This window comes from Trematomus bernacchii, unplaced genomic scaffold (assembly GCF_902827165.1).
Source record: "Trematomus bernacchii unplaced genomic scaffold, fTreBer1.1, whole genome shotgun sequence".
Classification (NCBI taxonomy): domain Eukaryota; kingdom Metazoa; phylum Chordata; class Actinopteri; order Perciformes; family Nototheniidae; genus Trematomus; species Trematomus bernacchii.
This window is the reverse complement of record NW_022987942.1, coordinates 264558-278073: the sequence shown is the minus strand read 5'-3', so window position 1 is coordinate 278073 and position 13516 is coordinate 264558. Positions and strand designations below refer to the sequence as shown.

At 43.1% G+C, this 13516-nt stretch overlaps 1 protein-coding gene across 4 annotated transcripts; it reads left to right on the top strand.

The window, feature by feature from the left end:
* The first annotated feature begins 2108 nt into the window (after positions 1-2108).
* ppox (protoporphyrinogen oxidase) lies at positions 2109-13433 on the top strand. 4 transcript variants are annotated; one of them, XM_034115568.1, is made up of 13 exons: positions 2109-2224; positions 3584-3727; positions 4002-4136; positions 4294-4409; positions 4707-4839; positions 5008-5152; positions 5345-5538; positions 6253-6313; positions 9152-9270; positions 9505-9618; positions 12350-12499; positions 12652-12694; positions 12771-13433. In XM_034115568.1, the coding sequence occupies exons 2-13, from the start codon at positions 3644-3646 to the stop codon at positions 12905-12907; spliced, it is 1431 nt and encodes a 476-aa protein (XP_033971459.1). In that variant the 5' UTR covers positions 2109-2224; positions 3584-3643; the 3' UTR covers positions 12908-13433. The 4 variants fall into 4 exon arrangements, with proteins under 4 accessions (XP_033971459.1, XP_033971462.1, XP_033971461.1 ...); XM_034115571.1 differs by having other exon boundaries at positions 2111-2224; positions 3641-3727; XM_034115570.1 differs by having other exon boundaries at positions 2111-2224; positions 3638-3727.
* The last annotated feature ends 83 nt before the right edge of the window (positions 13434-13516 follow it).

Below are 13516 nucleotides of genomic sequence, written 5' to 3'. Positions count from 1 at the left end.
ACATGTAAAATGGTGGTGTGTCTAGGCTGTGTTTATTATGGTCCACACACTCTGTGGCAGATTCATCAATACACAGTTTACTGTTTGCTTTACTCACATGTATATCACCATGGTAACAAGACTAGACCCCTTTGGTAAGCCATCACCTATCACGCTCCTGACACAGGCCTGTGGCACAAAGTAGGACCACTGCTGTATATCACCATGGTAACCTATGCTGCACGCTTCAGAGGATCAGATCAGACCGCTGATATCACATCTGATCATCACATGATCACTGCTAGAATCCAAGGATTTTCTAAACCGGTTTTAAAACATGGATTGTTAAACTAAATAGTGCAGAATACGAAGATCATTGGAAATAAGAGGTAGAATTCTTGTGCATTATAAGAGAATAACACATACTGTTAATTTCTCCCTGTTAATGTAAAAGGAACATTTTGGTCAAAGAGAGGTTGCCTGGCATGAACTAAGTTTATTTTTCTTTTGGCGTCATGGCGTTTATTGTCATTTTGTGTCTCTTTGCAGTCATTTGATTACCTTGAGACCCACAGCCTGTGCCTGGTTAGCCCCTCTAGAAATACATCAGTGGCTTACTTATAATATTTGGTACTTTTTTATTCCTTTTTACTGCTACAAGAATATCACCATTTCGTCCCATTTCCAATTTCCTTCTTTAATAAAAGGCAATCATTGTGTCCTGTATACGAAAAATGATATTGATAAATTAAATTGTCCCCTTTCCTACTTCCTATCCCCTGTACTTCCTTGCTCGGACCACCAACATCTTTGAACTAGACCTTCATGTTGATCTCAACTACAAACCTGCAGGGATTAGTGAATGCATGTTGTGGGTTTTAACGCTATTGCGGTGACAAGGCTGACTGACAGACAAACAGACACCTGGCAAAGAACTCAAACTCCCTCTGCGGTACTTCCTGTTACAGTAGGTGTTTCCAGGAGCACATCTTTTTTCTATTTTTCATTTATGAATTTGATTAAAAGCGGCTCCTGAGAAGATGACAGCCCATGTTGTCATGGGATGACATAATGACCTCAGAATCTCAGCATGTTATTGTGAGGACCCCTCTTAGCACTTGGCAATCCTTTACAAAAAAAAGGAGATAATATCTATAATAGTAATAATATAGCGATACTGAAATAAGAAACACCACCTAACTCACCAAACGCTTACATTTTTTTTCTACTTTTGATCATTTAACAGTAAAGAGCCATGCCCTAGTTTCCAACTCCTATACTGATAGATCAGCACAAATAGAGGCAGGAGAAGAGAGAAACTTGCTCTCGCAAATTGAAAAAGGAAGCTGGGAAGAAAACCAATCACTACAGGATTGCTGGGAATATCCATGTTCCAGGGCCAGGGGTGTAGAATTGGGTGGACAATGAAGGAATGAACAAAGAAATACTTGTAGCAATAATTGGAATACAGTGGGTTGAAGACATCAAACCTGATAGTGATGTGATATGCTCATACTCCTTGTACATCTAAGAAAGCAAACAGTCAGCTACTACTGTCAGAGAAGATTTACTTATTGAACTAAGTCATAGTTTCTTAAAACTTCACAGAGGTGGCATAGTGCCTGCCCACGAGGGCCTTAAAGGGTGATAAACTAGCGAGAAGTGCATTGCTAAAGGAAAACATGTCCAGTTTCACTTGAAAAATTGAGAAGGAAATAAATGATTAAGAAGAAAGTAATGTAAATGTGTCAGAACAGGTAGGAGGAAGACCAGAAAGAAAGAGGGCCAATCACCAATTACAGAAAATAGTAATTAGAACGATCTTTAAAGAAAGGAGGGAGGAAATCGTCATAACTAGACTCAAGTTGAATCACATAGGATTAAATGGCACAATGTTGTCCCTTTGTGACAGTGAGTGTTGGAACTGTGAAGTAAAGAAAATGTGGGAAATATATTAAATTACACCGTGTTTGAAACAGAAAAGCTAAATGGTGAAGTTTGAGGCAATGCCTGGATGAACAGAAGGGGGGGGGGGGTTAAGATTGAAGAACTACCAGGAAGACACTACTTACTTAAAAACGGGGTTGGTAAGAAGAAGAATAAAACACGTGACGATACACACTAGCGTACAGTAGGTGGCGGTATGCACCTGTAGCTGTTTGCGACCCGCGAAAAATCCAGACAAGAAGAAGAATGGTGTGGTGCTTATGTGATACTCTTCGTTCATCCTGCGCCTAAAGCAAAGGTAACACCGTGACCTTTTATTCTCTTTCCATCACTATAATTAAGTCAGTGTTGGTGTGTGTGTTTGATGGTAGCTGTCTGCGAAGTCTGTCTCCTGTTAGCAACGATACAGTCATCCTTTGTTTGTGTTACATATGCTGTGTAACTAACTGTGTCTGCAGCAGCCAGGTACAGCTCCCTGTGCTACTGACAGCACTAACCAGCCTCCACAAGTTCACTTCCGATATACATTTCATTTTATTTTTCTTTAATAGGAGCCTATTTTATAATATATATATAACAATATGCAGACCGTATAGTCCCTGTTCAGCTTCTCTGAGCTGCCCTCATAGTGCTACAGTTTTACACAGGACCTTTTATGGCACCATTATATGTCATTAACTTGCACATAAATGTGGCCTGACAACGCGAGTTGGACAGGAAGCTATGGAAGTTAGTAGACTACCATTTAAATATGAGCAAAGGTGGAAAAAGTACGACAGTGTGGAATACTCTGTTACAAATAAAAGTCCTGCTATCAAAATGTTACTCAGGTAAAAGTAGCAAAGTCATCAAAATATACTTAAACTACTAAAAGTAAAAGTGGTAATTCTGCCGATTGACCCATTTCAGAATAATATATATGATATGTTTTATAATGATTGATCATTAAAGTGTTCTCAAAGCTGGTAAAGGTGCAGCTAGTTGTAATGACTTTGTATACTGCAGGGTAGCTTGTGAATTTACTCCAGGTGGAACTAAAGTCTGATTTAACACTTGATTATATTTCAATCCAAATATGCAAAGTAACTGAAGGTATTAAATAAATGAAGTGGAGTAAAACTACACCATTTACCTCTCAATTGTATTCGGGTAGAAGTACAAAGTAGCAAAACATGAGACAACAAAAAGTACAAGTCTGTCAAAATTGAACTTAGGTAAAGTACTTGAGTAAATATACGTACACCACTGGAAATATGAGATATTACATCCTTGGTCCAAAGAGCAAATATGGGTGAGACTAAAAGCAGGAACTGTGACAGGTATGCAACATATTATGGGGACTCAGAATATGAAATAGTACTTATTACAATTATTATTGATATCAGTATTATTATCTCTATCTATTATTAATATCTGCAGTTTTACCTAAATGAAACTGTCATGGATGCTAGAAGTGCAGCTGACCTCAGGACAGTTGGACAGACAGCATAGTGCTGAGTCATGATCTGTATCAACAGGCTGCTGAGTCATGATCTGTATCAACAGGCTGCTGAGTCATTATCTGTATCAACAGGCTGCTGAGTCATTATCTGTATCAACAGGCTGCTGAGTCATTATCTGTATCAACAGGCTGCTGAGTCATTATCTGTATCAACAGGCTGCGTTCAGCAGACACACCCGGCTGCTCTGAACTCTGATCTGTGTTTGCCAGCAGCCAATGACTACAGTTGCAGTACTTGGAGGGGGGATTGGGGGTTTGGCAGCATCCTACTACCTATGCAAGAGCCCCCAGGTTACCAAGGTAACACACACACACACACACACGCACACACGCGCGCGCGCACAGACTATCTTTAACTAGGGCCTTCTTCAGTGAGGAAGTGATTGGTGCCTAGGAAGAATAACTGCAGGGAGGGAAATATTTGATGTGTAAAATATTGAAAACATATTGAAAATAAACCAAAGGACTAAACATAATAAGATTGACCTGAAACACCGCACCACTGCATTTGACTACATTTGTCTTACCTTTCTGTGTATGTTTCACGTTTCAAACACATATTTTTTTCCTCCAGGTAATTGTTCTTGAGTCCAGCAGTCGCTTCGGAGGTTGGCTGAGCTCCACCAGGAGGTCGGATGGCGCCGTGTTTGAACATGGACCCAGAGGGATCCGACCTGCGGGGGCAGTGGGACGCAACACCCTCAATATGGTACGGTAAAAGGAACTTAGGAATCTTTTAAAGTTTACGGAAGGTATAACTTTATCTATATCCAGGAAACTGTTGTTGAGATGCAGGCAGATACGGGTAGGGATTGAAGGGTTCTGAAGACCCAGTAGTGAATTTTCTGTGTGATGTGTGTGTTTAGGTCGATGATCTGGGTCTCGGCGGGGAGATTCTGCCGGTCGACTACAGCCATGTCGCCTCTAAGAACAGATATGTGTACGTGAACAAACAGCTGCACAGGATGCCTTCAGGGATAAGGTGAGACTGTAGAAAAGTGTTGTGCCATGACAGGCCATTCACCGATAATGACATACAACAGTGATAACACCTCCCTGCTGAGTAGCTAGGGAATGCATTTGACCTTTATGAGCTGTGTGATCGTACCTGGTACAGTGGCTGCAGAACTGTCTGAATGTTCAGTTAAAGGTGAAATGGACATGATGGTAACATTACAAGGACATTTCGGTTGCTAACTAACAATCTGATCCTTTGCCTAAGTAATTAATTAATTTCTATTTTTCTCTCTCTCTTCCCATCTCTTCGTCTCTCTTTCAGTGGACTTCTGCGCACCGTGCCCCCTTTCTCTCGTCCCCTACTGTTGAACATTGCCAAGGAGATACTAGTGAGGAAAGGCAAGGAGGATGACGAGTCCATCCATTCATTTGTTTCTCGGAGGCTTGGAAAGGAGGTGAGGGGATCAGAATGATCTTTCTCAAAGAATATATAGGATAGACTTACATACGATGAACTCATTAACCAGAATGAAATCAGATTCACTTTTATTTGACACCAGTAGTCTGTCTCATGTGGTGATAAATACTGCCATTGTCTGACCTTTCCTTCCTCTTGTGTGCAGCTGGCAGACATAGCTGTGGACAGTTTGTGTCGGGGTGTGTTTGCGGGCGACTGCAGGAAGTTGAGCGTGCGTTCTTGTTTCCCTGTCTTGTTCAATGCAGAGCAGCGCAGAGGCTCTCTGACGCTGGGCATGCTGCTGGGCTCAGGTACCGCTGCTACACTCTTGTTTTATTCTTTTGTTATGTGAGGGGAACACAACACAAGAGACAATGTACGCTCTCATACAAGCACCTTAAAGAGGCCCTATTATGCTTTCTGGGTCAGCTCAGTGAGAGTCATGGTGGTATAACATTGTCTGGAATCTGTGCCTTATAAAGTTGTATGTGTGAAACGTGCAGGTCCCACTCCACTGCTCCCCCCCGGCCCTCTGGCTCAGAGATCACAGACAGAGTCGTGGGCCCAGTGGTCTCTGCGCAGTGGGATGCAGTCCTTCCCAGAATCCCTCAGTGAGTTCCTCCAACAGAGCGGCAGAGTGCAGCTGCACAGAGACGCTGGCGTGCAGCACATCACTCCTGCAGCCTCTGGGTGGAAGGTCAGTGAGGAGACTCAACCTTTAACTCTGCAATGTTTGCTCTCCAGAGGGGCAGATCTGGAAATCTCCTTCTTAAGAGGGACGCATTCCAGATTACTGAACCTTTTTCAAACCAAAGGGTTAACGGAAAAATCTCTAAATGTGGGTTTAAAGAATATAGGAAGTATTAAATATGTTTTGTTCGTACATTTTGTACAAACATACATTGTCCTCCTTATGATGATTTGTTATAACATTAGTTAGCCCCTGACTTATCTAATATAATCATTAATGTTGTTACTTTGTGAAAGTCATAGTAGTCATTCAAATAAAAGGGTAAAGTAAGAGTGACAGACACCCTGACTTCCTGCTCCTACACCACTTTAACTATATTATATACAATACCATCTGTCCCTTTCAGCTTATTATTTGTTAACACAGTGTTGTAAGAACAAAAAGAAAATATGCTTTTTATTTAGGATATTTATTAGGATTTTCCTTGATTATTTTGTTCAGGTATAGTACTTGAAGCTAATTGAATTGATGTGAATTGCTATATTTGACTTATTCTGCATTGTGGTGCTACATATTTGTGTATTACACATCTAATGTCTTTCTAATACATGTTTTATTGTGATAAAAGACTATGGAAATAAGAAATAATTTCAAGGCAAGTGCATTAAGGATCCCCAACATGTTCTCTCTGTGTGTGTGTGTGTTTGTGTGTGTGTGAAGATCGAATTAGAGGATGGAGTCATATCAGCTGACCACATCATCTCTGCAATGCCTGCTAAAGGTAATTTGTCTTACATGAACACAGAAGAGAATTCATGATATGCCAGACAGACAGATATACATACACACACACACACACACACACACACACACACCTCTTCTGTGGTACCTTCTGCAACAGTAGGGGTCTCATGATGACACACAATCACAAACTCACAATCTAAAAACACTACATACAGTGCATCCGGAAAGTATTCATACCCCTTAACTTTTTTCACAATTTGTTATGTTACAGCCTTATTTCTAAATGGATTAAATTCATTTTTGTTCTCAATGTCCCACACACAATACCCCATAATGACAAAGCAAAAACGTTTTTAAAGAATATTTTGCAAACGTGTTAAAAATAATAAAATGAAATATCACATGTGCATAAGTATTCACACCCTTTGCTTTGACACTGAACATTGAGCTCAGGCGCATCCCGTTTCCACTGATCATCCTTGAGATGTTTCTATAACTTGATTGGAGTCCACCTGTGGTAAATTCAATTGATTGGACATGACTTGGAAAGGAACACACCTGTCTATATGAGGTCCCACAGTTGACAGTGCATATCAGATCACAAACCAAGTCATGAGGTCCAAGGAATTGTCTGTAGACCTCAGAGACAGGATTGTATCAAGGCACAGATCTGGGGAAGGGTACAGAAAAATGTCTGCAGCATTGAACGTCCCAACGAGCACAGATTATTTATTTATTTATTATTATTATTTGCAAATGGAAGATGTTTGAAACCACCAGGGCTCTTCCTAAAGCTTGCTGCCCAAACCAAACTGAACATCGGGGGAGAAGGGCTTTAGTCAGAGAGGTGACCAATAACCTGATGATCACTCTGACAGAGCTCCAGTGTTCCTCTGTGGAGATGGGAGAACCTTCTAGAAGGACAACCATCTGTGCAGCACTCCACCAATCAGGCCTTTATGGTAGAGTGGCCAGAAGGAAGCCAAAGGCACATGAAAGCCCCCATGGAGCACCTAGAGTACTCTCAGACCATGAGAAACCAAATGGTCTGGTTTGATCAGAGTTGGGTGTAACGCGTTACAAAGTAACTGTAATAATATTACTTTTGTCGGTAACGGAGTAGTGTAACGCATTACTTTTATAATTCAGTAATCACACTACAGTTACTAACATTGCCCCGACACGCGTTACTTCGTTACTTTTATAAAATCAGTCATAATCACACTGACAGACAAGAGGGGTTTCCACCGCAGGTTTATATGTACGTAATCTGCGCGACTTGCGCGTCCACATCTCCATGTGCAGTGCTGCATAAACATGGCTGAGTCAGCGATAACTTTCGAGGGGTGGAGGTATGCCCATTATTTTGAGTTCGTCCGAAGAATAGACAGGAATGTGACGGTGAGGTGCAAACTGTGTCCAGGCCAGAAGCTGTTATCCACTGCTGCAAACACCACGTCAAACCTCAACAAACACCTGCAAAGAACACATGCTAAGGTGAAGCTAATAGCTAAGGACCCCCGAACCCAGAGTGAGGATGTTGTGAGTCGCCGCCGCCGACTCCGAAGCAGCACAAATTAGAATTTGGAGGACCGGTAACCAAAGCAGAGATGGACAGGCTTGTAGCATCCTTCATAGTAGAGGTAATGTTGCCCATTTGCACAGTGGAATCACCATTGCATCGTTCAGAGATATACTGCGCAAAATACAGATAGCAGGAGACAGAGGACAGCCATAGTCAGAGCTATCTGGATCAGTCTTATGCGACAATGGAAACTGAACTAGAGAACATTTGAAACTTTAGCAGTCTGCGTGATCTGCCTGTAGGGAGGGGCGGGCCGGCCCTGCGAGTAAAGTACGAGTAAAGTAACGAGTAAAGTAACGAGTTACTTTATGTAGAGAGTAACGAAGTAGTGTAATATATTACTTTTTTTTAAAGTAATATGTAATATGTAATATATTACTTTTTTTTAGTAACGACCCCATCTCTGGGTTTGATGAAACCAAAATGGATCTCTTTGGCCTGAATGCCAAGCATCATGTCTGGAGGAACCCAGGCACCGCTCATCACCTGGCCAACACCGTCCCTACAGTGAAGCATGGTGGTGGCAGCATCATGCTGTGGGGATGTTTTTCAGCAGCAGGAATTTAAAATCCCTTGATCCTAGTCAGGATCAAGGGAAAGATGAATGCAGCAATGTACAGAGAGATCCTTGATGAAAACCTGCTCCAGAGCGCTCTGGACCTCAGACTGGGGAGAAGGTTCACCTTTCAACAGGACAACGACCCTAAGCACACAGCCACGATAACAAAGGAGTGGTTTCAGGACAAGTCTGTGAATGTCCTTGAGTGACCCAGCCAGAGCCCAGACTTGACCCCGATTGAACATCTCTGGAGAGATCTGAAAATGGCTGTGCACCGACGCTCCCCATCCAACCTGATGGAGCTTGAGACGATCTGCAAAGAAGAATGGGAGAAACTGCCCAAAGAAAGGTGTGCCAAGCTTGTAGCATCATACTCAAGAAGACTTGAGGCTGTAATTGCTGCCAAAGGTGCTTCAACAAAGTATTGAGTAAAGGGTGTGAATACTTATGTTTATGTGATATTTGAGTGTTTTATTTTTAATTCATTTACAAAAAACATTTTAAAACTGTTTCCACTTTGTCATTATGGGGTATTGTGTCTCGAATGTTGAGAAAAGAATTTAATCCATTTTGAAATATGGCTGTAACATAACAAAATGTGGAAAAAGTGAAGGGGTATGAATACTTTCCGGATGCACTGTATCTGTCGCTTGCAGCTGGTTTAAATGTCATCTTAGTGTTTGAGCAGTTCAATTACAAATGTAAAAACAAAGTAATCTCTCTCCCCCCAGCCCTCTCCTCCGTCCTGCCCCCCTCCTGTCAATCTCTCAGCCAGCTGCTGCAGGACATCTCCATGGTTACGGTTGCTGTGGTAAATCTGGAGTATGAGGGTTCCATCCTGCCTGTCACGGTGAGAGCTGCAGTCAGACACACAGCACTTTGAATGGAGTGTTCAGGGACCATTAGATGAATGGGTGTAAAAGTGGTAGATGACTGAGGCCAAGAAAGAAATCTGTGCTCGGCAACATGTGTCATAAACAAACCGTCCTGTAGAAGCATCCCTCTCACTGTGATGTCTTAGTGACCACACCCCCATAACCATTTCAAAAGCAGTTTTTGTGACATTGTGTTTTCTGTGTGACAGGGCTTCGGTCACCTGATTCCATCTTCAGAGAATCCAGGTGTTCTTGGGGTCGTCTACGACTCAGTTCCCTTCCCTCAACACAACAGACCTGAAGGACACACTACAAGACTGACGGTGCACACACACACACACACACACACACACACACACCCGATCATAAGCTCTGTTGTTGAATGATAATGCACTGTACTTATATAAAGCTTTATTAGGTATTTTCGACCCCTCAAAGCGCTTAACATACTACAAGTGATTCACCCATCCATACCCATTACCCATATACAGAGCAGTGCCACTCGCTCTCAAGGTTCAAGGTTTTTTATTTTGTCATACGAACATAGCTACAGTGTAGTTATGACGATGAAAATGTTAGGTCACAGGCTCCTCCAACAGTGCAACACAATAACACAGGTAAACAGAAAACTATAGCGCAAGTAAATAGTAAATACAGAAAGAAAAATAGTTTAAAAAGTGAAATAGTGCAATAAGAGTCTATATGCGTCTATATGCAAGTTATTCGAATATGATGTATTAGATAAATAGATAAATAATTTCTAAATAGCAGCCAGATGAATTTTATGTATGTTGTTTAAAGTGGACCTATCATGCTATATTTAAATGATATATTGTAGGGCCATACCTATATAAGGTATATTTATACATTTCTGTTTTCAAAATACCAAACGGATCATGCATTTTAGCCATGCCTCATTTCGCTCTATGTGCTGTTTGCTGTCTACGGGTCTGATTCTGCTGACCACGCCCCCCTGCAGGAGAGGGGAGACGTGCTCTGATCAGCTGCTGGGCTGTCAGAAGAGGGGGAGAAAAAGAGATCTCCGTCCTCCGTGTTTTATTATATAGAGTTGTTATTCATTTGTTTTAAAGCTCAATAAATAACAAAGAAGACCTTTGACCGGCACTTTTCTAATTTTGTCCGGAAGATTTCAACTTTAACGGACATCTTGACCGGCGAAAGTAACTGAAACTGAAACTCTGCCGCACGGTCCCCTCGTTCCTTGGAAGAGGCGGAGAGGTGGGTGTTTGTCATCTGCTGGTGGACTAACCGGAGAGAATTACAGTGCTTGCCTCGACGGGGAGGGATTGCATTGAATTAAAGCAGCGGGAGCAAACGCTTGCCTCAGGGAGGGAGAAAAAAAGCCACAGCGGAGAATAAACAGAAGGGTAACCATGGTAACTATGGGCGGGAAGTCTTCTTCGCTGCTTTTGTGGCAGACTACAGCGCCACTTACAGGCCTGGCATATGTACTACAGCGTCTCCAGCGCTTTCGAGCGGCAATGGCCGGCCGTGGCCCAACCCCACATTCCCCTGATAGGTGGAGAGTTGGCCCAATAGCCGTAGCGCCACCGTCCTGACGTCAGGACAGTGTTCAAATCTGGATCAGTTTTTATCAGATCCGTTGCAGCCCCTTTTTTAGAGATTTGGGTATGGAGGAAAATAGAGAGGGTTGTGTTTTCTGACACTTGGTGAGTTCCCTGGAACACCGGGGACACACATTCATGTATAAAAGACGTACAAAAGTGCATTTTGCATGATAGGTCCCCTTTAAAACAGTTCAGTTGTTTAACAGTCTTATTGCCTGTGGGATGAAACTGTCTCTGAATCCGGTGGTTTTAGTCCGGATGCTGAGGTAACGCCTGCCAGACGGCAGCAGACAGAACAGTTTGTGGCTGGGGTGATGGGGGTCTTTTGTAATCCTGAGGGCTTTCCTCCTGAGCCGCTGGGAGTAGAGGTCCTCCATGGATGGCAGCTCCATCCTGGTGATGTACTCTGCAGTTTTCACCACCCTCTGTAAAGCCTTACGGTTGAGGGCGGTGCAGCTGCCGTACCAGGCCGTGATGCAGCCGGTCAGGATGCTCTCTATGGTGCACCTGTAGAAGGTCAGGATCCTCTCTATGGTGCACCTGTAGAAGGTCAGGATCCTCTCTATGGTGCACCTGTAGAAGGTCAGGATCCTCTCTATGGTGCACCTGTAGAAGGTCAGGATGCTCTCTACGGTGCACCTGTAGAAGGTCAGGATGCTCTCTATGGTGCACCTGTAGAAGGTCAGGATCCTCTCTATGGTGCACCTGTAGAAGGTCAGGATGCTCTCTATGGTGCACCTGTAGAAGGTCAGGATCCTCTCTATGGTGCACCTGTAGAAGGTCAGGATGCTCTCTATGGTGCACCTGTAGAAGATCAGGATGCTCTCTATGGAGCACCTGTAGAAGGTCAGGATGCTCTCTATGGTGCACCTGTAGAAGGTCAGGATCCTCTCTATGGTGCACCTGTAGAAGGTCAGGATGCTCTCTATGGTGCACCTGTAGAAGGTCAGGATGCTCTCTATGGTGCACCTGTAGAAGGTCAGGATGCTCTCTATGGTGCACCTGTAGAAGGTCAGGATGCTCTCTATGGTGCACCTGTAGAAGTTGCAGAGTATCCTGGAGTCCATGTTGAACCTCCTCAGCCTGCGGAGGAAGAAGAGCCGCTGTCGAGCTTTCTTGGTGATGGTGGTGGTGTGAAGAGTCCATGTCAGGTCCTCAGTGATGTGGACACCGAGGAACCTGAAGCTGCTGACTCTCTCCACCGTAGTCCCATTGATGGCGATGGGAGCGTGACCCTCTCTCTAGGAACTAACATTCACACACACCTAATCTCTGAACATAACCATGTGGGGATCGGGTCTGCTGCAGAAGTTGCCATGGTGATCTTGCCCTGTTACGGTAAACTCACTAAGGGTCAACATACCTTGCTAACACACTAATCTGGTTTGTCGCACCCTCTGCTGCTCTACGCTGTGCTGCTTCTCCTCCAGTCATCTGGCTAACCTGAGGTTGCCTTGTCTTCCAGGTGATGATGGGCGGGGCCTGGTTCCAGGAAGTGTTTGGGTCCCCAGAAACTGTAACAGATGAGTGTCTTTTAGCGAGAGCCACTGAGGCGGTGCGGAGCCAGCTGGGAGTCACCTCAGCACCCTGCTGGAGTTGGGTGGCCCTGCAGAAGGTACAGCACCAGTGTGTGGAGATACACCTGTTTCTAAGTCCTGTCAGAAATGCATTTAGGATTCTGTGACATCCGTTATAATATATTTGTCATCTCAAAGCAAACTGCATGTTTTTAATAGTGATGCAATCGTGCTATTCTTCTCTCTTCAGGACTGCATACCTCAGTATTATCAGGGACATTTTCGAAAAGTTGGTGAGTATTGACTCATACATTAAAAATGTTGTGGTGAAGCATTCTTTTTTTTAAATCCGTCTAATTTTCTTTACAGAGTCCATGCGTCACTTGATAAAGGAGAACAACCTATCGCTATCTCTGATTGGTTCCTCGTATGATGGAGTGTCAGTGAATGATGTCATCTTTAGTGGACGTACAGCTGCGGAGGAGTTGATAGGAGCTGCAGTTTGATGGAGCTGGTCGCCACGGGAACAGAACAGCCAGTGTTGCTCCCCAGGTGTGAGAGCAAAGATATTTTGATATTTGGGTAATGACGTTGGGAGTACAATTTATTTTTTTAAACCCATTTAACATGAATTCTTACTCATGTATCATCAGTGTGACCAGCGGACATGTTGTGTGTGTGGATCAGTGCAGTCAAGCCTCACCTGGACATGTCAACACTGATCAATATACATTATGCTGAAAGTACCACAGTGTAGAATTCAAATCAAATTGTAATATTCTAACATCATAAAAGAATGAAGATGTTGGAATTCACACATTGTTTCAATGATAAAGAGATTATTGCCCACCTGATTTGCCTACTGAAGACTCGCACTTTAAGTAAAGCCTCATTTGTCCCGTTTCCTCATTACTTGAAACATATCATGAGACTGATGGGCAATATGAACTGACATCAAATGATTTTCATATTATTCTGTCATTGCATCCGTATTGGTATTTTGGGCTCATGAATAAAAGTGAAAGACTCGTATTTGAAGTACTGCCATTCTTTCACCTCATGTCGCAAGATTGAGAGCAACTGATGTAAATACAGCAACTCCTACAATGAGTAAC